The following is a 23416-nucleotide window of genomic DNA, read 5'->3' on the forward strand; positions in this document are numbered from 1 at the left end:
ACTATTTGAAAAAAAAAACAACACTTACTGTATATAAACTAGTAATAATGTCTATTGTCTCACTCTATCCCTCTTCCCAAAATTAACCTCTCGTCCTACCCCATCCCCCTACAGAATTAAAACCTTTTTTTTTTTGAGGAATGCGGTGGGTTTGCCCTGAAGTCCGTCTCCTGTGCTCTCGTGCAGAGAGAAGGCCCTCCCTCCTCCCAATTTGGGTAAATCGTTACGGTTTTTTTTTCCGTTTCTCACACTGGGACAGCTTAATTCCCCTCTCTACACCCCGCATCCCCATTCCAAAAAGCGACACCGGACACAACTGCTTGCTGCAAAAAGGCGCTCCAAGGATCTGAAGGTACCGCATTCATTCTCTTCGAGTCTTTTGCGATGCAAATTACTTACACTACACAACAAGAGAAGTTATCCTGAACTTTTTTTTTTTTTTGCGTGCATAACTTAACTGAGTTTTTTTTCTCCTTATAGCTGTCTGATCAGCTTTACTGAAACAAACAAGGAAAATATGTTTTTTTAAATGTATTATTATTATTATTATTATTATTATTATTATTATTATTATTATTATTATTAGTGTATACAGGCTAGTGAACGCATGTTTTAAACTTACTGTACACCGATTTGTTTGTTGAAGATGTTAGTTGTAATGTATATCGTATACGTGGGTGTAACTTTTTTCTATTCAATTTGTGATTCAGTGTGATCTTTTGTTACTTAAAATGTATTTAAATTAATTGATATTGTGCAATCACTACATGATAAATTATGTGCTTTCCAGTCCGTTAGCAAACTTAGACAAAACATCGCAGATGTTCTGAAGTGCCTAATTAAAAAAATAAATAAATAAAAATAATAATCGCCGTGTCTCTTCAAATATCTTGTTAGAGTGTTTGTGGTTTTTTTCATGTGAGGGGGGGGAAAAATGCATACTTTTTTTTTTTTTTTTTTTTCAAATCCAGTGAACGATTTTTCTCATCGTTTTATTAATTTAAATGTACTTAATGTTTTAAATAAACCATGGCTTGTGGTTCCGAGATGCTGCACAAAAATGGCCTTATTCGCTTTGTTCCATAGATATAGAATAAAACCACAGTGACACATGCACAATAAATCTGGAAGACGGATTTAGTTTTGAAAATGGGATTAAGTTGCTGTCTGAAACGGCACCTCAGTGAACAACTTGATACCTGAACCGAGCAGAAAACCATTCCGTCAACCCGCCCCCATTCCTTTGTTCAGTCGGCTGATTTGTTCCGTCCCACTCACCCCCTCTCCTGTGGCCGCTGCTGAAAACTCTTGTCAGCGAAATTGTACCATTCCAGAATTAATTTCCTTTAAAAAAAAAAAAAAATCATAATAAAACACACACACACATAAAATATGCAATATTTGGTCGTTTTTGCAACATAGTGCTTTAGAAGTGAAGAGCACATCACGTGGAACCCTTGTGTTTCGTCAAATGCCTTCTTTTTTTCCGTTAACATGTTTGACAGAATTTTGAAGGCGCTTGTCTTTTTATTTTAATTGTCAAACTAAATCAGTACTTTTACATTTTGAGACACTGTCGCAGTAAAAACACACTGCAAAGAATTCCTTATTGATTGTTACAAAACGTAGCCACTGTAGACACTGAACTCACAGTGCAATAGGTGTGTGTGTGTGTGTGTGACATTTTTATTTTAATTTTAAAGCATCAATTACACCAAAAAAGGCCAGATGGAAAATCATATTTCTATTACCAGTGTCAGTCCACGATTGATTGATTACTTAATTATTTAATTAGAGGGACCATTCCTATACGTTTTTAGTTTAGTTTGTCAATAGGAAAGGTGCTCTACTTTTCTATGGGGCTAAAGAAGGCTGTCTTTTGGGAAACATGTACCTGAATTTAACTAGTGGGTACGCATGTTCTTTTTCCTGGAGAGTTTTCCCAAATACTTTTAAAAATACTTTTGAAATTTATGTTTCAGGTACCAAACTGGATTGCATCAGGACTGCAGCTTATTAACACAGGGACTCACTGTTTGCAGGAGACCAGGGCAGAGGATAGCGGAGCGGTGTGACTGCCCCTCGAGAGTGAACCCCTTCTCCCAGTGTGTTTCAGGAGACCCCAGCGAGCACAGGAGCGGCTATGGGGGCGAGGTGGCTCAGCAACCTGCTGCTGGGATGGACGGCCGTGTTTTGGGCCGCCAGCCCGTCGGCGTACGGCCAAGACCCTTTCCAGGCCAGCAGGTTCTCATCAGGGCCAGACGAGAGAGAAATCGCTCACAGGGTGCGACGGAGGGGACAGGAATCCCTCAGGGGGTAAGCGGACTGTCATATATGTTTTAATTTACACTGGGAGTTCTATTTGTACACCAAGCAGGGACAGCAGAAGCACTGGCCATGTCAGCTATCCTCACCACTGCAAGCAGGCCTGCCTTGAAGGCACAACTCTCTCTTAATGTCTATTGAATCCATGGCGCTCTGATTTTGAAACGTGGAGGCAGGACCACCAAGTTGGAGTGAGCTCTGTAAAGCAAGTTAGGATCCAATTCTTAAAAAAAAGAAAAATTAAAAAAAATCTTACATCATTATTATATTTTATTGTGCCGAGAACCTTTTGGTTATTGACTTGCTATTTTCCTTTTCTATAGGCCGCTGTCTAGAACAGCAAATATTGAGCTGCATTGTATTAATAAAAACAGACTTCGGGGAAAAGAAAATGTTGGTTGGGGCTCTGAAAGTGAGGGAAGGTCATATTCCTTGGCTAAAGAAAGGGTGCTGGGTAATGAGTCAATACACAATAGATGGAAAAAGAAACACAGTATACAGATGTAGCCAAAAGTTTTGCATCAGCTAGAATTTTAGGATTGAGACATCATTCAAAAACAAAAGCTACGTTCAATTTTTCTGGGAAACTATAAAGCGGTAATTCAATATGCTAACGTGACATTTTTCAGCAGGTTTCGTTCGATTTTAGGAAGCAAAATTAGTTCATTCTAAAGGGTGGTGCGTAGGTTTTGGTTGTAGATGTTTCTTGATTTATAACCACATAATCCTGAGCACAGGGTACGTCAGCTCAAGCTGTAATATATTACAGCAGGCTTGTGCAGGGGCTCATGCTTTTTATCAGGATCATTTTGCCTTTATTTATTTTTTACTAAATGGAGAAGAAATGTCAATGATGTAAATTTTTTTGTATTATATATTAATGTGTTACTGGCTATCAGATGGCAGACGGCCCCTTATGCACACGTCACTCTCCCAGCTAGTAGCATTAATTATCAGTTGCCCACCTTTCCTTGTGTCCATGTCATTCTCAACCCCCCACCTAGTTTTGCTGAGCTGTGCTTTCAGAGCAAGTCCGCAGCCCTTTAAGGCGAGGACAGTGTGAAGGAGTGATGTAATGTTGCAATGGTTTCAGGCTGAGGTAACTGCAAGGGAGGGGTAGGTATGGGGGTGGGGACAGGAGTTCAGACCAGCAGGAAAACTTCAGCCCTCCTGGGCCTGGGTGGGGAAGAGAGAGTGGGGGGGGGGGCTTTGGGAAAACAAGTTGTCTTGTTGGGCCTGGTGCTTAAATGCACTTTAGGGGAAATTTTAAAATGCTAAATAACAATGGTTTAGAGGATATTGTAATTTATAGAGAGAAAACCATTCTCTCTCTCTCTCTCTCTCTCTCTCTCTCTCTCTCTCTCTTCTCTCGGAAAATGTAAATTACATCAAGAGCTGTTGAACTTGGCAGTGCCAGTAATCAAAGGGATTTGGTTGAGCTCACAACCCTGTAATAATCAAACCATGAGCTCATTGGATTAGGATTATTCATTTATAATGCTTACTAGCAAGCTAGCATGGTTTAGAATGTGTACTGATCTTTTAAGGCTTTGCTTGAATGAGCTCCAGGCTCTCAGGTTGAGGGAGCCAGTACTCTTCACTGGGGAGATGTTTCGGATGTTGCCTGCCCTGCTTGCCGATATTAATGAAGGTAGAAGATTTTATTCAGCGTTTTCACTGCCAGTTCTGTTTTCTTACCACTAATCAGCAGGGATGAGAATCAGACTCAAAGTGCATAGATAGCAGTTTGAGCCATTCCAGTTGAGCGTGTTACCCAGATACTGACTGATAAAGCTTGTAATGGGTCAAAGTGATACACAGTAGGAGTTTGGCAGAGGTGTAATCTAGTATAGGACAGGTAGCCACATTGAAAGCACATGAGCAGTAAACAGGTAATCAATCCCATTGTAATAGCTGTTAATAATTTACTATGTACGTGGTGACTCAACCTGACAGTCTGAAATGACCATCTTGCGTACTATACTAAACATCAGAGCTTGTAAAGCATTAAACAGCTGACGGAAATGGTATTGCAGGAAACTATCCACAGCTTAAGCGTTTGATGCGAATAATTTGCGTAATGCACCATGCTGGATTACTTCGTTTAAACTCCATTAAAGGCGCAGCGTCTGATAATGTAAAAAGCTGGAAAGATAAATCCCATAGATATTGCCAAGTCACTGAGACCTCGTTGTGTTGAAGGAGATGGGACGTGGCCCCAGCTTTCGTCTAGACGGAAAGGATCGGATATGGACCGTGTTGACCAGAAAGGTGACACAAAGAGGCCTTTTAAGCCCTTTAAGAGTTTCACATGACTAAGGTACCCTAACCCAGGGGGGCTGAATGCGCCACAGGGAAAACCATCAGGCTCACCATTAACTGAGTGAGTGAGCTGTCAATGAGATGACCTTCAACCTTTAGCCGTGGTTGGTAATGGGTCATCGTTGTCATGGCTCTTAGGGCAGCAGTTTCAAAGTCTTTGATGTCCGGCCTCTGACCTTGTGGCCCTGTGTTTATGGACCCTTGGAATTGAGATCCAGCACTGATGAAGGCCTGCTTGTAGGTATGTTTGTCTACTTGCCTTAAAAGAAAGCATTGCATGGATAAACAGTGAGATTTGTTTAGTCTGTGAAATGTATAATTCGATCAACACATGTCGAACCATCTTGCTTGCCATTCATTAACAGTTGCGTTTTCAAAATGCTATAGGCTGTGTGAATAAGGAGGTGATATTTAGTAAAAATCATTGGTTATCCCCAATAATAATACAGTCGGGTGTTTTCAGTTACTTGCAGTTTGGTAGAGGGGGGTGAATGTGGTTTTGTTTTACTGTGGCTTCACTGACAAGTCTGTGGCATGCGCTCTCCCATCCTTGACAGTCCGTGGTTAAGGGATGTTTATATATTGAATGCTGCTTGACGTGTTCGTGTTTCTCAGCTCTCCGGATAGCTTTCCCGCACTCCAGTACACAAGAACGACATCCAGTTCTGTGCACACTGATGTTTGATCCAGACAATCCAAGTCTGAGAGTATCCCCCCCCCCACCACACCTCACACTTATCCTAAAAGCTCATTGCAGAGTAAGGGAGGGGGCTTGATTAAGGAGGTGTTTGATAATATAGCACCAGTAAGCTCTCTGGTGCTAAACAGTTTAGCAACAATTTTCCATTTCATTTGCCCCCCTGCCTGGCTACCTTTGCTGTGCACTGTGAAGCATGTTCTCTCCCAGTCCTGTGCATTTTTTATCTCAGGTGTCTGTGTTTGGATAGGGTGTTTTACTTTTTCTAAATACGTGACAGAGGATTCTATTAAAGTTAACGAGAGGGAGAGCCAGCGGCTCAGTGGTGACATCAAAGAGCCTGCGGAATGTTAAGAGACAGGAGGAGGAGGGGCTAATAATCCCTTTTAAATTGAGTGCCATTCCAATACTGAGATAAACGCGCGAGCGAGCAAGCAAGCAAGCAAGCAAGCAAGCAAGCAAGCAAGCAAGCAAGCAGGGATTGCAGACTGCCGGCCGGAGAGCTCAACGTGATCACTTTCTTGGTTGAAGACGTAGTCAAGCACATTGTGACCCAAAATATCGGTGCATCTGCTGTGTATAACCCCCATTTGTTGCTTCCAACAGTTTTAATTCTGCACAGTTATGGACTGCACTAAAGATGGCTCAGAGGTTCTTTAAAGGTGTATTTGGTTACTTTTGAGCCAAATGGGATTCTTAATCCAAAAGTAAAGAGACCTGTTCATTGCGCAAAGAGATTAGGGTCGTCTCTACGTGATGTGATCATTTCATTCTACTCTTCCTAATTATTCATATTGTAAATCCCATTCTGAAGTGAATCCCCTTTTCACATCCCATTTTAACTGCAATTCCCTATCGTTAGTCTGTAGTGTGCAAACAGGAGAATGATCCTGCATTATAATTATTTTTCATCAAGAGCCTGAAAAGTTATTCTATATATAAGCCATGGTCTTAAAACATGGAGGAAAATGTTATATGAAAATGGTATATTTACAGCAAGCCTTCGGTTTTCATTTTTAAGGCCCTGTTTGATTCCTATGTCTTTCAAGCAGCGGGGAAAAGGACACTGTTTTTTTTGTATTTTTTTTTTTTTATTAAATGTTTATCTACCTTTCATTCACTATTACAGTACAGATTCAGCATCTGACCGAGGTTTGTTAATTGAAAAGCAGGCCTCAGGATTGATTTGGGGTGATGTGGTTTCCACTCACAACCCAAGCGATTGCCCTCCCTCAACCTCTCCCCCTGTCCCTCTCCTTCCCTCGATCTCTCCTGCTGTCAGTATCCAAAGGCCCTGGGTGCACAGGTATCTGTGGTTGGAAGCTGGCTTACTTTCCCAGTTCATTTCATTGAAGGATTCAACTGGCAGCTGGACTCGTCTTGGGCCAGCAAAGGTGACTGGCATTTCAACATCTCTTAAGAGGAGGAAGGATAATGGATGTAGGCCCTTGCTGCTCCTGACTGAATCCATACCCTCCGACCGTACCCATTTCTCCAATACCTGTCTTTGGTACTGGATCCTCGCAGCTTGATCGTGTGAACCGGATTCTGAAATCCACTCTGTCCTCTGTCCAGGGGTGTTTTAAACAAACTTCATGCTTGTCTATGAAATCTCACTGGAGTTTGAAACTGAAATCACAATCAAGGTTATTACTGTACGTCAATAAAGTAAACCACCTCCGTGAAATAAACACTGATCAATTCTGAAAAATATAACACTGCATTGCGGCCTGTAGATGTATTTTTTGAAGTTTAGTTTTTATAGTTTAAAAAACAAAACAACTACCTTAAATGCACTCTAACCTTATACTACTACAACTATTAAAGTCAGTAATATAGTGTACCCGTTTTTATCTGTGAAATGTTGGAGGGTATGTGAACGCAGACAAGAAGCATGAGCATCGTGGGTATGGTGTGTTAAGGACCTCTATTGAGGTCACTCTGGGTTAATTCTTTGTTGGTCCTGTTCCCTCTGGCCTGGTTTTTCTATTAGACTGCTATTATTGGTCTCAGACAGATTCTAAGTATCTTAAATCTTGCCAGGGTGCTGGAAGTCTGAAGAGGAAATACAAGTAGAGAAGGGTTTCATCATTGTCCACCGATCAAGGCACGCACCCAAACCTTTGTGTGCTTGATTTGCTTAAGCCGAGGGAACACAAAGACACATTTTCAGGAAGTGGTTTGAAACCATTCTTTGGCTGAAATTGTGTCTTTCATCCTAGCAAAGCTATATAAATGACACATGGTGTTTTCACATGATAAAACCAGCAAGCAGATTTGATGACACGATTTGGTGTTTTTTTTATATGGAGCGCTGGAGTTATGAGGCATAGTTTAGAGGTTATGTTTTTTTACCTCCTTATAGCCTAGCGCTAGTGGAATAGGCATTAGGGTTCTACAGGATAAACTGTACAAATACATTTTAAAATGGGGTCTCGTAAATGAACACCGGGGGTCTTCAGTCGAGATGGAACCTGCCAGAACTGCCTGTACTTTTTTCTATAGGCAGTAGTGGTGTAGTCGAGTTGGAACCAGGAATGGATCAAGAACTTTAAAAAGTACTGAAGTATAAATGCAAGTACGAAGGGACAGGTTTGGGTGGCTGCAACATTCGCCATGGTGACACGAATCATAATTAATTCATTAAGAAAAGGATTACGATTAAAATAAAAAAACGGCACCTGGATTAATAAAGGTTACTTCTCTCATTCCAAGGGTTTCAAATACATATTTTTCACTTATAAAACAAATGCTATCCGTTTTTTTATTTTTTTATAGAATTGTGTTCATTAGGGTTAAGGGTACACGGCATCTTTTTTCCAAATGAATTCTCTGCTGCCTCAATTATTTTGAAATGTTCTTTGTTTTGTCTCGCAACGCTGTCTGGAAATCGATGACAAACCTGTAGAAATTAGAGGACCTGTTCTGTGATTACTAGAAGTCCAGTGTACAAATAAAATGTGAATTTGTATCATAATTCTTGATTAATCAATATCTTAGTGTAGTTCCGGTAACTTCATATTCAGGATTACAACCCTACACCATTTACCGTGTTTATTAAGGACTTCATAATCGCTGCCTGTGGAAGTCAAGGCTGGTCAGTAAACCCAGTACAGGGTGCTTCGGTCTTCACTCTCAGGACTCAGTGAAACTCTTAATGCCCTGACTATTTCTCTGTTGCAGACCCAATGTGTGCGGTTCCCGTTTCCACTCGTACTGCTGTCCCGGGTGGAAAACACTTCCTGCAGGGAACCAGTGCATCGTCCGTAAGTGCCCTATGTACCATTTTATATTGTAGCTTAGCATCTTCAAAATCAGCTAAACAGGGGTCAAGCATACATACCAGTACCTATGACTGTAATAGGATCAATACGATAGTGACAAGTGCATTATTTGACAGCATTTCATTTTATTTAATCACACTCAGCACTTGATTCACAGCCTCCTTCTTCACCCCTTATACGATGTTCTGCAGTACATATATATATTCTGTTGTTTTGATTTGTAGTGCGTGTGAAATCAAGCCACTGGAACTGAAAATCCTGGAAAATTAGTGATTGTCTAATTTAATTGATGACTCACAGAGCCACAAATGGTAAAAGGCTTTTTAGAAGTTGTTTAAGATGCCTATTTAAAGCACAAAGCGGTCCAGCATTTTCATGAGAGCATATTGTTTCTGACCGAAAATTACTGGCTGAGGTTTTCATGCAGGTCGGTATATAAAGGATATAAATGACAAATCTTGAGGTGTTCTAGTAAATATGCACACGACTGTATCTCACTGTTTGTCTTTCTCTGTCACAGCGATCTGCAGGAGCACCTGTGGGGAAGGGTTCTGCTCTCGACCCAACATGTGCACCTGCTCTAACGGCCAGCTGTCTCCAGGCTGTGGATCTCAAGGAGGTAAGTGTGTAGACTGTAGAACTTTTCACAACCGCAGCCCTGGGAATGGGGCTTCTAGTCGTTTCACTCCTTCACACAGGCCACGGTATTCACAGTTCAGACTGAAAGGGTTAAAGCAGAACGATGGTTGAACTGGAGCTTATGATTAGAGAAGCACGGAGCAAGAAACGCAAAGCTTGCGTGTTTAGTTTCTTGCTCGTCTTCGACCTGATCACTGTTCACTGCTCTGGGTTTGTGTTGTGGTGATGTTAGGAGTGCAGAAGCGCAGTGTGCACATCTGTTTCTAAGCTGAAGCCAAGTGATCAGTCATGTTGTAGGCATGTTGTGTTAAGGATTGGTTTTTAGCGGTAAACAAAAACAACGCACTGAACTGTTACCAAGAAAGGGCTAAATGCCAATTAGGAGGATGTTCTGCCACTGCAAAAATAGGGACTTGATTATTTATCAACTTTTTTAAAGACGGATAGAGAAAAACAGGAAGCAGCACGATCAAAGGAAGCGTCTCTGAATCTCAAATACAAAAGAAAATACGCTAAACTCCCTGTGGCTCAGACAGTGCTGTCCAAACACTTTGTGTGTGCTGCTAAGAGTTAAATTACCTGCTCCATTGCTGTTTGACCTTTGAGGTTATGTGTTGAGAGGGTCACATGAACTCAATGGAACTCCATTTCTCCTGGCGCCCAAATTTGGGTAAAATTCACACACACACTCACCCACACTCACACTCACAAACACACTCATATACAGACAGACACACACACACACACACACACACACACACACACACACACACACACACACACACACACACACACATCCTCACTAATTCTCAGCTTTGGTCCGTTTGACCTGGAGGTGTAAAGAGGAACTTCTTGTAATGCTCTGAAGCTCCGGGAGAAAGAAGCTCGGGGCTGGATTTATGTGCTGGGAAACACGGCCTCTCCTCCTCATCCCAGAAAAGCGCGGATCTCTCCCTGGAAAAGAGACCTCCATCTGGCAACAAGCTCCGAATCCCCATGAAGTCATTTTCCATTGCACAGCACTATCCAGACCCTCGGCTTATTGAACGATCCTGCTCTCCGGGGGGCTCCCGCTCAACACTGCCAGTTATAACGCTTGATTGGTAACTTAATATGGTACCAGTAAACAACAGAGATACCCTGGGACCAGAGCCCAGTCAAGATAGCTTTAACAAGTGTGATTCCCTACGGTACGGTTTGGACTTTGGTACAATTAGCAACTTTGTCCTCATTAAATATGCATTTGAGGTAGTATCGCCTGCTATTAGTGGTAGTATTGTATTGCCCTTAACAACGTAGACACATTTAAAACTAGTTCCAAATGCTGCGTTATTCATAACTCTGGTGTATGCAATAAAGACAAATTGATTGGCCCTTGTAGGAAATATCACAGCTTGCTTACAATACTCGAGGTGTCTATTAATATTCTGTAGTTAGTCGCGTGGGCTATTATTAGGCACTTTTATGGGTATTCAGCCCACATCCAGAAGAGGCACGTGTTTATAACCCGGTAACAAAGCCGTATACCAAAGAAAAAGGCAGCGGTGTTGGCTGGCTCGCTGTGGGCATCCTGTGGAGTCGAATAAAAGCTGCACAGATCAACCCGCTCGTAATTGCTATTCGCATTCCTTCTCGGTTACTTAAAAACAGCGGTCAACAAACAAATAAACAGCAGCCGGGTAGGTTCAATAAGTAAGCCGAGAGAGAGAGAGAGAGAGAGAGAGAGAGAGAGAGAGAGAGAGAGAGGGGCTTGACAGCACACACACACAAAAGAATGCTTTGAATCTCTGCACTGTGGATTTCCCTGGGCACTTTTTCTTGGTCCCTGTTCTGGGCCGGGCTGGTGAACAGTAATGCTTTGTGAGACTCTGTTGCACGGGGGAGGACCGAGAACAGTGACGCAACTGCAGCCCCCGTTGCTGAGCTTAAACAGTTCAGTCTGTCGGATTGGAAACAGGCAGTCAGCGGTGTGCAAACGCGATACCTCACATATATAGGCTGGGGAGTTATTAATACTCAGACACTGGGCTCTTTATACAGCAGGCTCTTGCCAATCCAGCCAGGCTGCTGACTTCTTTACAAAGCATTACTACTCATTTATTGATGAAATGGAGGTATCAAAAACAGGCAAGGCGTTTTTTGGACTTGTACCAGTTCCGATCAGTGCTCTGAACACATTCCTACATGGTCCGGTCCAAGGTGGATCAGAATAGTGCAGTTTTAATCTAATCAGTGGGTCTTTAGTTAATTAAAAGTGTACCAATATCTCTTAATTGTGCATATGAGTCTCATTAGTGTATTTTTATCTACAACAATATAGAAAATATCTGATTGGGACCCCTTCAATTTAACAGCAACATTCGTCAGATCATATACATAATGAATCATGTTATACTTATAGCTGCTGTACAATACCCTACACAATGAATTCCGATTGCGCACATTGTGTTAGCAGCTGTACATCCCACTGCTTTTTTCATATTATCAGTATACTTCATATCAATTCCCCACGAGACCAATTTGGATAGTTTAGATCTTACTAACTATCTGATCACTTAAAGCTGTTGTCTGTTCCACAGGAAGAGACTCCTCTTCCAAAGTGTTTTGCCTGATCGACCCCAGTGCAGCGCTATAAAACGAGTCCCGCAGGTTACAGTACTGTATGTGTTTCTAAATCCCAGTCAGCCTTGAGAATGCTTTCCTGCTGACATCACTGAACCAGCAACAGCCAAAGAGCAGGATTTCCCTCCAGCAACTTCCTGTGTCTTTCTAGCCGGCCACAGGCTTGTGAGATCGGTGCCCATTCTGGTCTAACCCCAACCCACACCGTGGCACTGCAACCTACGTGAGAACAAAAACGTGCCTACTTCACAAGCGCTGGCACTTTTAAGTAGATTCAAATGACATTTTCTTCATTTTTTTTTATCTCTCCTGCCTTTTTATGATATTTGCAATTACTCTGTGTGTTTTTTTTTAATGATAAGTCTGTGTTAAAGTACGTATGAATGCAGGAGCTGCTGCCTGCCATTGTCCAAAAACACAGCATTTGAGGACTTCCATTAAGAAGCATAGTAAAAAGGTAATAGGACAGTGAAACTATGCAAATGCAACGTGAAGCCACCCTTTATAATATGGGTGTTTTACACTAATAAGAACATCTTTAACTATTTCTTGGTAACACTTTACATGAATTATATATAATGAAAATACTGTTAAGCATAGTTACAATGTATTTAACATGTACACAATATATGCAAATACACATTTGTATCAGAAAAGAGTTAGAGTTAGGATTATATAATGTAAATGTATGAAGTACATTGTAATTATGCATAATAACATTGTAATTATGTGTAGGTAATAAGAGACACTGAATGTAAAGTGTTACCTTTTTGCTTTGGACAAAATCAAATTGTAATTACAAAGGCAGTGTGTGGTTACATTTAACTCGATGAACTATAGCAAGATTCATATTTCCTAATCTTTGGACCGGGTGCCTAATTCCAGCTCGGAGGCCCAGCGCTTGTTCATTGAGAGGCTGTGGTACATGCAGCTGAGCAGATTCATGGTTTGGGTTTATGGAATTGATAGAGTGTTGAGGTGCATTCTGGAACATCAGGTTGCTAAAGCCTCACAGCACACACACGTCTCCTGCGCTCTACATATCCGTCTTCTGAGTCATTAATTAGCTGGGAGATGCAGCCAAGTGCTTTCCATGCTCCTTATTCATGGAAGCTCTGAGCAAATAAGGAGAGTCTGAAAGGTGAACTTCATATCCTAAATAGACGCTCCCATTTACTGCTATGCTGAGCATGCCTGGCAGCATGGTTATGAGGGGGTTAGGGAGGCAAAACAGACAGGGACTGTTTCTTTCTCATCGCGCTACAGCAGACCTTGCTGGCCAGGCACCTATTGGATTGGCTTAGTTTGTCCTCCAGAGGCTTGTAGTTCGCTGACATCCGATCTCGAGTTCCTGGGTTTAGAAGAGGAAACTGGCTTCATCGTGGGATCGGAGGACGCCCACAGAACCTCTGTGTGAGGCACTTGGGCGCACTGTCAGCACCGCGCAAGGGGGTCCTGCTTCCTGGAACAATTAGATCTCATGCCAGTTCCCAAGTTTGCAGAAACCACGACTGTTTTTTTGCCATTGCGCTGTGCTTTTTGAGTGTATGCATACTGTTTTTCTTGCAATGTAATGCAATTCAGATCCTCCTTTTGTGGGATTGTGTAAAACGTTGGCATGCTGCCGCTGGTAACAGTAAGCGTGCTTCCCGAGACATTTATTACGTGATTGTTGTTGTTCAGCAATGGCTGCTTCAACCATATGAGCAGATCCTCCTTTTGACTTAGTGCTGAGCGCCTGAGTGACCCGCAAACTGACATTAAAACCCACAGACCCGCGACAGTCACTGCACAACCCACAAAATAAAAAAACATAAAATTGTCATTAGCACCCTATGATTGCATGCACTCAGTTCATTGGTGGATTCTTAATTCAAGTTGCAAATGATATCGTTTAAATTAACCAATGTTGCGGTTTTCTTTTTTCTTTTAGTGATGCCAAATTTAATTTTAATAATTGAGGTCAGGTTATCACTGTGCAAAATACCGTCCACCCCGTCCAGTGGATGAGACTTGGAACCCATGTAGTATATGTGATGAATTGGTTTCTCTCACTGGTTTAACTGTTTAAAGTAACTCACACAGACACACACACACACTTCCAAGTGTAGTCAGGTTGCAGTGCACCCCAGCGCACAGATCAGACACATTTACAAGCTGTGTGTTTGCAGGGGGGGTTGGCTTCAAGAATGAAAGAGCCTGGCATTCCTATACTGTAGTCTGAAGCAGGACCCTCACTACAAGCAACAGCTTGCATATTTTACACTACTTACAGTGTCTACCTATCATCGCCTAATGCACTGGACCTGATAAGACATCACCCTTGCAGAGCAGCTTGAGAAATGACTGCATGCCAGTGTAACACACTGCCAGAGCATTCGCAGTCCAGCAGTGGCTAAAAATGTTTCACAATGGTCTGGTTTAGCGCAGACACTGATACGGACTGTGGAAATAGAAGTTCATGAAATCGTTGCATAAAAGTTGCTTCATTCAAATGTATGTAAAGTAATTAGAATGCAAACCAAGGTTTTAATCAGTTTTCTTGTGTTAGGAGATATCTAGGTTCTTATTGATAAAAAATATTAAACTGTTTTTTCCTGGTGTGTAATCACTGTCGGTGGGTCACATGGCCTGATTGCTGCCTGTCCATTGGATGAAACCGAGCTACATTACGGTGATATATGCCACAGCAGGAATATATTGTAACTCACTCCTCTAACCTCAGTTATCTATCTTAGAAACCCCCTGAGTTGGGATGGCATTGCTGCAGGTTATTCCTGACCCCTGTATGTCTGTTTCCACAGTGCAGTCCTGTAATGTGAGGTGTATGAACGGGGGCAGTTGCAATGATGATTCCTGTGTCTGTCAGAAGGGATACAGCGGCACCCACTGTGGACAGCGTGAGTCAATTCTTTTTATTGATCCTAGCTTTCAATATCCTTTTATACATGGAACCTAGCACCTCCTACTGGCAATGCTATGATTATGTATTTTAATTAAAAATAGCATTGTCACATCCAACATTGATAATTTTCTGTATACAACAAATGTTCCTAAATGCTTACCTGAAAAACAGTGAATGATAAATTGTGTTCAATCATTTACTGGAAGCGAACTAAACCAGCTGCCAGGTTCCTGAATGCAGTGTAACAGGAAGTGCGTCAATAAGGCAAACGTTTGCTGTGTTTACTTTTAAGTGCTAAAACGTTGTTTTTTTACACTCTTCTTTCCAAAATGGGAATTTTCACGGGGAACTACGTATCGCACTGCAATGTGTCCATTTCACAAAAATAGTGAAACCTGTGATAACAGTGGAAAAAAATACAACCTTAGCAATAAGAACGTAATTGTAGATGTGAGCCAATAGTACTGCAGAGATGTTAAATGATATAGAAGGATAATTTGAACACTGTACACCCATCCAGTTAATTGTATTGGTGATAATATCAATTTAAGGTCTGCATTGTTTAAGTTCTAGGCCTGTTTTAACGGGTTTCCCAGGTTGTGAATTAGCATGCCGTACTGTAACATTTAAAGACTGCGGTTTTGGGTTTGTGAATGGCAGCTGAACCTCTCTCTTGCTGTGTTTCCTTGGCAGCGGTCTGTGAAAATGGCTGTCAGAACGGAGGCCGCTGTATTGGACCTAACCGATGTGCCTGCGTGTACGGCTTCACCGGCCCCCAGTGCGAGAGAGGTAGGAGAGCAGCACTTTCGTCACACAGCGTATGCTCAGTAAAACGTTCTGTTAAATCGCCGTGCATTGTGTTATTTTATTGCCATTTTTGGCCATTTGCACTTTAAGTATCTGACTTAAAACTCTCATGGTCTTCATTTATGGGTGTGCTTTGCAGCACGGTTTCTCAGTGTTTGTTTGCTTGCTGGCTGGCTTTGCTTTTTGTGTTGTTCAAGCCCACCTGTTGACTGCGCTGTGCGTTCGCTCTGCAGAAAGGACTCTTTTAACTTCTCCCCTAATGATTGTTCAGTTTTCTTTTTTCATGTGATCTGATTAATGTCCGCTCAGGGAAGCTTCTACTTTCAGTCCAGTATTGCAGAAGCTTCCTAGATTTGTGCAAAGAGAAGACATTCAAAACTGTTATTAAACACATGAATAACATAGAGGCAAACTTCGCTTCTCGAGAGGGTTTTTTTTTATAAAGAAAACTAGCGAACAGGAGAAGAATGTTTTGAGATTACTTTATGTTTTTAAAAGCACCCCCGGGCCCTGTTAGCAAAGAGGAGACCTGAACCCCCCTCTAGCCTTCCCATTCACTTCCCAGCTTGTTTTCTAGAAAAACACAAACGCTTTGGGAGAAACTAACAGACATCTGGCAATAAATAAAGGCCCTGTAATGACAGAGAGCATTTCTTTGTGTAGGCATGGACATTTCCTGATAGGAGGAGACAAAATAGCCTCCCCAGCTGTGTACACAAGGCCTAGGCTAGGTCAGCGCAAACAGTCTAGTCGCCACACTGAGCCGCACCAAGCCTGGGGAGCTGCTGCTCACCCCCCTCTACTGCCCTTTTATTTGGTTCAGTCAGTGGGGGGTTCAGTGTTAAAATCAAGACTGTACCATCTGAGTGTTTCCTACGGGATGGTTTGCGGCATCATCAATCATCAATGGGCTGGTGTTTGGCCTGTGTATACAGTAGATGGAAGGTTGTGAGTCCGATTCCTGGTTGGAAATGCATGGGGAATATAGGTTTATATACAGTACCAGTCAAAAGTTTGAGTACACTTGCTGGAAACTAGGTTTTTTCATAATTGACAATGTTTTACGTTGTATACGTTTCTGTAAATACTTGAAAATGAAAACACATGTTTCAATATACAAAACAAAACATAAGGAGTGTCAAAGCAATGTTCAAGAAAATTGAAAATTGTCTCTAAATCTTGGGTTCCTCAAAATAGCCACCCTTTGCCTTAATAACAGCCTCACAAACACGAGGCATTCGGTTAACAAGTTTCAGCAGGAAATCACCCGACATGTCTTCCCAGCTCTTCTGCAGCAATTCCCAGAGATGGAGGGCACATGTGGGTAGCTTTGCTTTGACTCTTCTGTACAGTTCGTCCCTTACCTATGGGATTGAGGTCTGGAGACTGGGCAGGCCAGGTCATTAGATTGAGTTGTCCTTCACTTTCCTTCTTCGCCAGATAGTTCTTGCACAACTTTGAGATGTGTTTCGGGTCATTATCTTGCTGAAGGATGAAGGACTGCCCAACTAGCCGTAATCCTGATGGAATGGCATGCCTGTGAAGTATGCTATGATAGCCATGCTGGTTGAGCTTGCCATAGACTTGGTAAAGATCACCAGCTCTGTCACCAGCAAAGCAACCCCAGACCATGACACTGCCTCCTCCATGCTTGACAGTGGGAACCACACATGCAGAACTCATGCGCTCACCCTCTCTGCGTATTACAAATATTCTGTGTTTGGACCCAAATATTTCAAATTTTGACTCATCGGTCCATAAGACCGACTTCCACTCCTCAGACATCCAGTTTCTGTGTTTTATGTCTTTGATAACCCAGCTCACACTACAGTAAATGCCTGCCTACTTTATCAAGTCACTGAACTTTAGATGCCCTAAAGCAATCCGCTCATCCTTGCAAAGGAGACGTTTTATCTGAATGGATTCATCACCACTCACAAATTAAACTGTCAAACAGAGGCAGGAGTACAGAAAATGAGTCGAACAGTTCAGTCTCTTTTGTTAGCAAGCCCTTAAGTAAATGTTGACATGTACAGTAACCCACACTCCATTCTCCTGGAGCCAATGTGGATGACCAGGGCTGTTGCTTTTGTATTTGAGACGATGTCCTTCACATTATCAAGGACACAGACATGCATTGCAGCTGGGCTCCCTTGTAAAGACAGAAGGAGCCCAATGCATGCTTTTTTGTAACTTTCAATTGTTGATCAAAATAAACGAATGGACATATATGTTTTTAGTTAGCATTTAACTAAAACCAGGCTGTGTCTATCCTCTGCAGTCTCTTATAAAGTTGCAGTTAAGTTTTCTGAATTCTGTTCTGAGGAATGGAGCGAAACAATAAAAATAATAATCCTCTGGAGAAAAATGGGCCGCTGTTCCTTTAAGAAAGTTCACCTTGGCGTGAGAATTCTCTGGCCCCTGGCTTTTCCCTAAAGCGCCTAACTAGGAACATTTGGCAGTAATTAGAATGCACTATTCGGTCTACAGCCTTCCTGCAACACACTCCACACACACACACACACACACACACACACACACACAGAAAACCATATTAAAATTCTTTGGATTGTAATTTGGCACTGTAGCAAGTCCAATACTAATTTGCTATCTGATGCATGTTGAGAAATATATACAAACAAAAAGCCAAACCAGATGTGTGCAAAAGTGTACATCAAGCTACAAAAAAAAGTTTGCTGCTCTGGATTAAGTTGGATTAACGTGCACACATATACACACACAGTCACAGCGAAGCAAGAACAAAGACACACACTAATAAGCCATGCACCCTGCAAAACAGACTGCTCCCCCTCCTCGCTGTGTAATTAGTAGGCTGGTGTAAAAGGAATAGGCTGAAGTCCAGACTAGGCTGCATATTTAGGACTGTCTGGTTGAGAGGCATTTGATTCAGTTCAGGGTGGACTAAAAACCTGCCTGGGTATTAGTTTTGGCTATTCTCCTAATCAGAGCCCTCTTCCTTTTCGTTATTGTGGGTGAGTGGTGCTCTGTCCTGGTGGACCTCAGAACACCTTATAAGCCTGTGTTGAAAATGTCCGCTCTGTCTCTCTTAAGTGTTTCCTGTAAAATGTTATCAGTGTCACGGAAACACCAGTTTCAGGGCTTGCTTCCTGAGTGTCAGACGAACTTGGCGTACAGTAGAGGCCATTTATAACCCTGTCTGCCTGCACCCTGGACGTGGGGGCTGTCAGGCTGGTAGTGACATAGTGGCTGGTAGGTGTGATGGGTTGATAAGATGAACTTGAAAGATTAGGTAGAGTTTACGTGAGGACTTGAATTATCTATAATTAAAACTAATGCTTTTGCGATCCCGGAAGCTTTTATATAAACAGAGTCCCGTCTTCATCAATGAATTATCAATTTTCTGTTACTGTTTTTTAATATAATTGAAGACAAGTGTTGTAATCGTCCTGACAGAATAGTCAATTCCAGGAAGGGAAAAGAGAGAAAAAATAAGTTGATGAAGTCTTCACTGACATGTGAAATGACGTTTATTGGTCTTCCACCTTGGTAGAGGCTGTTTCCATCCCTGGGGTGTGCTTGAGAAAAGGGGAAGCTGAGATTTATACTAGCCTCACGTCAGCCAAGTCTTTTACCTCTGTGCACAGGAGGGTCGTATATTCCGCCGGATTCATCTCCCTTACGTTTATTAAGAAAGCAGACCTGCTGAAGACTCCCAAGCAGTAGTTAAACACTGGAATGGGATTGGTGCGTGAGGCAAGCTTTGAGGAGGCTCTGCTGGTTTTGACAGGGAGCTCAGGAAAGAGCGGTGGGCTACCCCCTGCTGGGTATTCAAGGAACTACAGGGACACGGGGACGAGAAATAGCTGGGAAATGCAAAATGTTCTTGCTGGTTGAATGAAAAAAAAAACATTTATAGTTACAGGGATTTCATAAGATGAGTACAAGTTCAATAAATCAAGATAACATTGCTGCAATAGAGGCACATCATTATTTGGTTGTCAGTACTAGATTATTAATATTCTCAATGTTACCTATTTGATGACTATAGGAGTTTAAACTTCAGATGTCTCTTTTTTTGTACCTCTGAGGTGGAAATCATATCAGCCTCCTTCAGTTCAGTGCCAGACCTCTTAAGTAATTCACAAATTGAGTTTTCTTTGATGAATGATGGCGGGAACTCCAAGTGTATCGCCAGAGAGAGAGAGAGAGAGAGAGAGAGAGAGAGAGAGAGAGAGAGAGACTGCTGCCTGCTGCTTGTTTTAGGTCTCTTATAAATCACTGTGCTTTTAGAGACTGGCTTGCTTTAATCCCGGAAACATTAAAATCCCAAAAGGAAAACCTGAATTCCTAATGTTTCCTTCTTTACTAGGAGCCTTGACCTTTCAGTCCAGCAAGTCTGTTATTCCCTTTTTAATTGGGGATTGGACAGGAGGGGGCTACGCTCAGATGGAGCCTGGAGAAGAGGTTGGGGCGGAGTGGGGCACTGGCATTTTTTTGGGGAGAGATTCAGGGATAGGGAACCCATCTTTGACCCCGAACTGGATTTTATAGCTTGTGTTGGGGCCCTGTAGAAAGAAGACAGACGTTTGGCCAGCTGTGTCCACAGGGCATGTTCTACTCAGGAATGGCGCTTGTGTCTCATACAGGCATCATGCTTTTAGACTATGGATCTATGATTCATGCGAAACACTAGAAATCAAGCAATAGGTAATACCAGTATTCAAAATAATAATAAAAAAAAGCTCCTTAAATTTACTTTACTAGTTCCATCCAGGTCCAGCGGGACCTGGATGGAACTAATCGATATTCTTGTCAAACTTCAGGGAGTATGGGGGTGGGGTAGATTGAGTCACATCTGGAGTGAAGGCAGTGAGAGGCCACGCTCTCTGATCAATCCCAGATGTGTGTTAGCAGTTACCTATTTAGCAGTTACCTATTTTTTTATATAAATTTTTCCCCATATCAAAAATGCAATAATATCATTTTTTTAGATACCGCCAGTCAGTTCTACTGATTGCAAAGTTTCTTGTAAATACTATTGTGTGCTATACTAATCTGTGCACAATTCCTTTAAAAGTAAGTGGCACTGAACACAAAGCATTATTGCCCAGGTACCTGTGCAGTCTCGCTAATGATCATGGGCTCCTAATTACTGTAGGCACAGAATAATGCTTTGTTAATGCAGGAAGGCTGTCCCTAGTCTTTGGAAGAGGTTGCACGGTGACTGCTATGAAATCAAGGTGATGTGTTGGAATGTAAGCTGCAAAAGGAAACCAGGTTGCCGTAAATCCACAGGCAAACTCAGACTGCATCCTCTAGACTTTTCACAAACACAGACACACGCACTTAATTTAAAAAAAACAAAAAAAACAAAAAACAAAACGCGTTTGTTTAAGCAGAGCTAATGAGCCAATGCACATTTAATTACCATCGCTCTAACGGTCTCAACCTCAGGTGTGGCTAATTATGTTTCTAGTAAAGTCTGGAATGGCTCAAACAGCTGAGCAAATGGGTGTCTAGTTTCCAGCCCTAGCAGAAGACACATCAATAGAAATTAAATGAATAGCTGAAACATTGCAGGTCCAGTGGGACCTGGATGGAACTAATCGATATTCTTGTCAAACTTCAGGGAGTATGGGGGTGGGGTAGATTGAGTCACATCTGGAGTGAAGGCAGTGAGAGGCCACGCTCTCTGATCAATCCCAGATGTGTGTCGACCCCCCCCCCCCCCCCCCCCCCCCTCGATAGGTCAGCGAGGCTTGCAGGTCACTCTCAAACATTCCTCTCCTCAAATTGTCCAAGAAAAGATTTGCGCTGCAAGGTCACAGTTGTCAGTAGGAGAGAGGCTGGAAAGAAGGGGGGCTGCTGTCTTTCACTGATTGTTGTATACAATTGGGTAATAGTTGCTATAGCACTAGCTATTAACTATTGTGATATTATAATTATAGGGAATGCGGCAGTCATTTTATTTTAAACAATGGGCTTTCTGTTTGCTGCTTTTACAGAAACCCAAGTCTTTTTGGCTAGTTATTTAACTTTCCTTGTCAAAAAAAAAAAATTATAATGGAGACAAAATTTGTTCTAACGGAACAAAAAGCAGGCACCATACGTTCGTCAGAACACTCTAGGCCACAAGTTTGTACGATGACTCTTCCATGTGGTATTTACCCTGCATTCTTGACAGGTCTCTCTTTCTCTCTCGCTCTCTCTCTCTCCTCCAGATTACCGGACTGGCCCCTGCTTCACTCAGGTCAATAACCAGATGTGCCAGGGGCAGCTGAGCGGCATCGTGTGCACCAAAACCCTCTGCTGTGCCACCATCGGACGGGCGTGGGGCCACCCCTGTGAGATGTGCCCAGCCCAGCCTCACCCCTGCCGTCGCGGCTTCATCCCCAACATCCGCACGGGGGCATGCCAGGGTAAGTGAGAGGGTGGGCTTGGTGTATTTTTGCAGTTCTACCATGCTTTTTCCTATGCATAGTTTATCCTGATAACTACATTACCGTAACTTGTTATTCTTTACCACGCTTTCCTGTGCTATACCATTATTACGCTGTGCTATGCTTTTACTGTGGAAAGCTTTTATAAGGGCTGGCAAGGCTATTGTCGAATGGACAACAGTAATTGCCTTTCACTTAAGTAATATGTTTTAGTTATAATACTTTTCAGCTATTACAGGCAAATGTTGTAGAGCAGTGGCCTTATTCCAGCGATAATTTATGGAGTGTATTATTCATATAATTCAAACAAGCAGTGACAAACCCTTGTCTAGTCTTGCTTAGCCAGGGCGCTCAATTCCCAGTTTACCCATCTTAAACACAAAACAACCTTGATTACATGCACCATGACGCCATTGAAAGTGACGTTCGAATAAGAAATACTTTTGAGTTTGCTGGATCCCGCTGGCTTTGTTTTTGCGGGGGCAGGAGCGCTTCTACTTCCCCAGTTAGGCAATTACGGTGCTGGACGAGGTGCAGTGCAGCTATTAGCCTTTTTTCGTTCAGAATCAAATTCAACAGTTCATCCAAAACGCATGGGGTGAGATGAGATAATCTCTGGGAATGGGGCCACCGGCTTGGTTGGAAGTGATGTAATGGCGCACAAATTAAAAAAAAACTGAACAGGAAGGAGACAAGAGCCTGTGGAGGATTGGCCTCAGACTCATGCAGTCAGATCCAAACTGCCTTGTCGTTTGGTCTGGGTCTAGCAGTTCTCCACATGCTTGTTGGTCCAAGGGGCTCTTTCTGCCATGCCTGCTGTAAAGGGTACCCTGTCTCTTGTTTCAGATGTGGACGAGTGCCAGGCCATCCCAGGACTGTGCCAGGGAGGGAACTGCATCAACACTGTGGGCTCCTACGAGTGCAAATGTCCCGCGGGGCACAAGCAGAGTGAGACTAACCAGAAGTGCGAGGGTGAGTAAAGTCGCTGTGATGCCAGCTGTGGACAGGACACCACACTCCCTTAACATGGGGCAACATCCATGACTTCTAACATCCAGCAGTACATTCTGAGAGTAAAAGACACTTATTCAAGGAGACTGACCTATCCATCAGTGTTACGAAGGCTAGGCAAAAAGGCAGGGAGTGAGGAGCAAATTCCTATGGCCCATGAAAGGAAAGTGACCAAATACATAGATTAGATTAGGGCTTTTATAGTGGGGGGTGAAGAAAACAGATGTCCTGAGATCAGCGTGTGGGTGTAAAAGCATTTTTGTATGAGCAATAGAGAGCGCACTTATATCTAGAGAACCACGTATCCTATTGTGATCCAACCTGTTTCAATGTTCTGTGCCACAAGAGACATCATTATTGGAAAGACTCCGTCTGTCTGTCT

The 23416-nt window shown here is 42.5% G+C and overlaps 1 protein-coding gene across 3 annotated transcripts in view; it reads left to right on the forward strand.

Moving 5' to 3' along the window:
• The first annotated feature begins 232 nt into the window (after positions 1 to 232).
• LOC121300811 (fibrillin-2-like) overlaps positions 233 to 23416 on the forward strand; it is a 55318-nt gene continuing 32134 nt past the window's right edge. For 2 of the 3 annotated variants that reach the window (XM_041229690.1, XM_041229692.1), the window contains exons 1-8: positions 233 to 352; positions 1983 to 2316; positions 8528 to 8610; positions 9149 to 9247; positions 14694 to 14789; positions 15488 to 15583; positions 21805 to 22002; positions 22870 to 22995. In XM_041229690.1, coding sequence (XP_041085624.1) covers positions 2144 to 2316; positions 8528 to 8610; positions 9149 to 9247; positions 14694 to 14789; positions 15488 to 15583; positions 21805 to 22002; positions 22870 to 22995 — 871 coding nt within the window. In that variant the 5' untranslated portion in view covers positions 233 to 352; positions 1983 to 2143. The remainder of the gene's footprint in view (positions 353 to 1982; positions 2317 to 8527; positions 8611 to 9148; positions 9248 to 14693; positions 14790 to 15487; positions 15584 to 21804; positions 22003 to 22869; positions 22996 to 23416) is intronic. The other variant, XM_041229691.1, reaches the window with a different exon arrangement.

Source organism: Polyodon spathula, chromosome 26 (genome assembly GCF_017654505.1).
Source record: "Polyodon spathula isolate WHYD16114869_AA chromosome 26, ASM1765450v1, whole genome shotgun sequence".
In the NCBI taxonomy this organism is placed as follows: Eukaryota; Metazoa; Chordata; class Actinopteri; order Acipenseriformes; family Polyodontidae; genus Polyodon; species Polyodon spathula.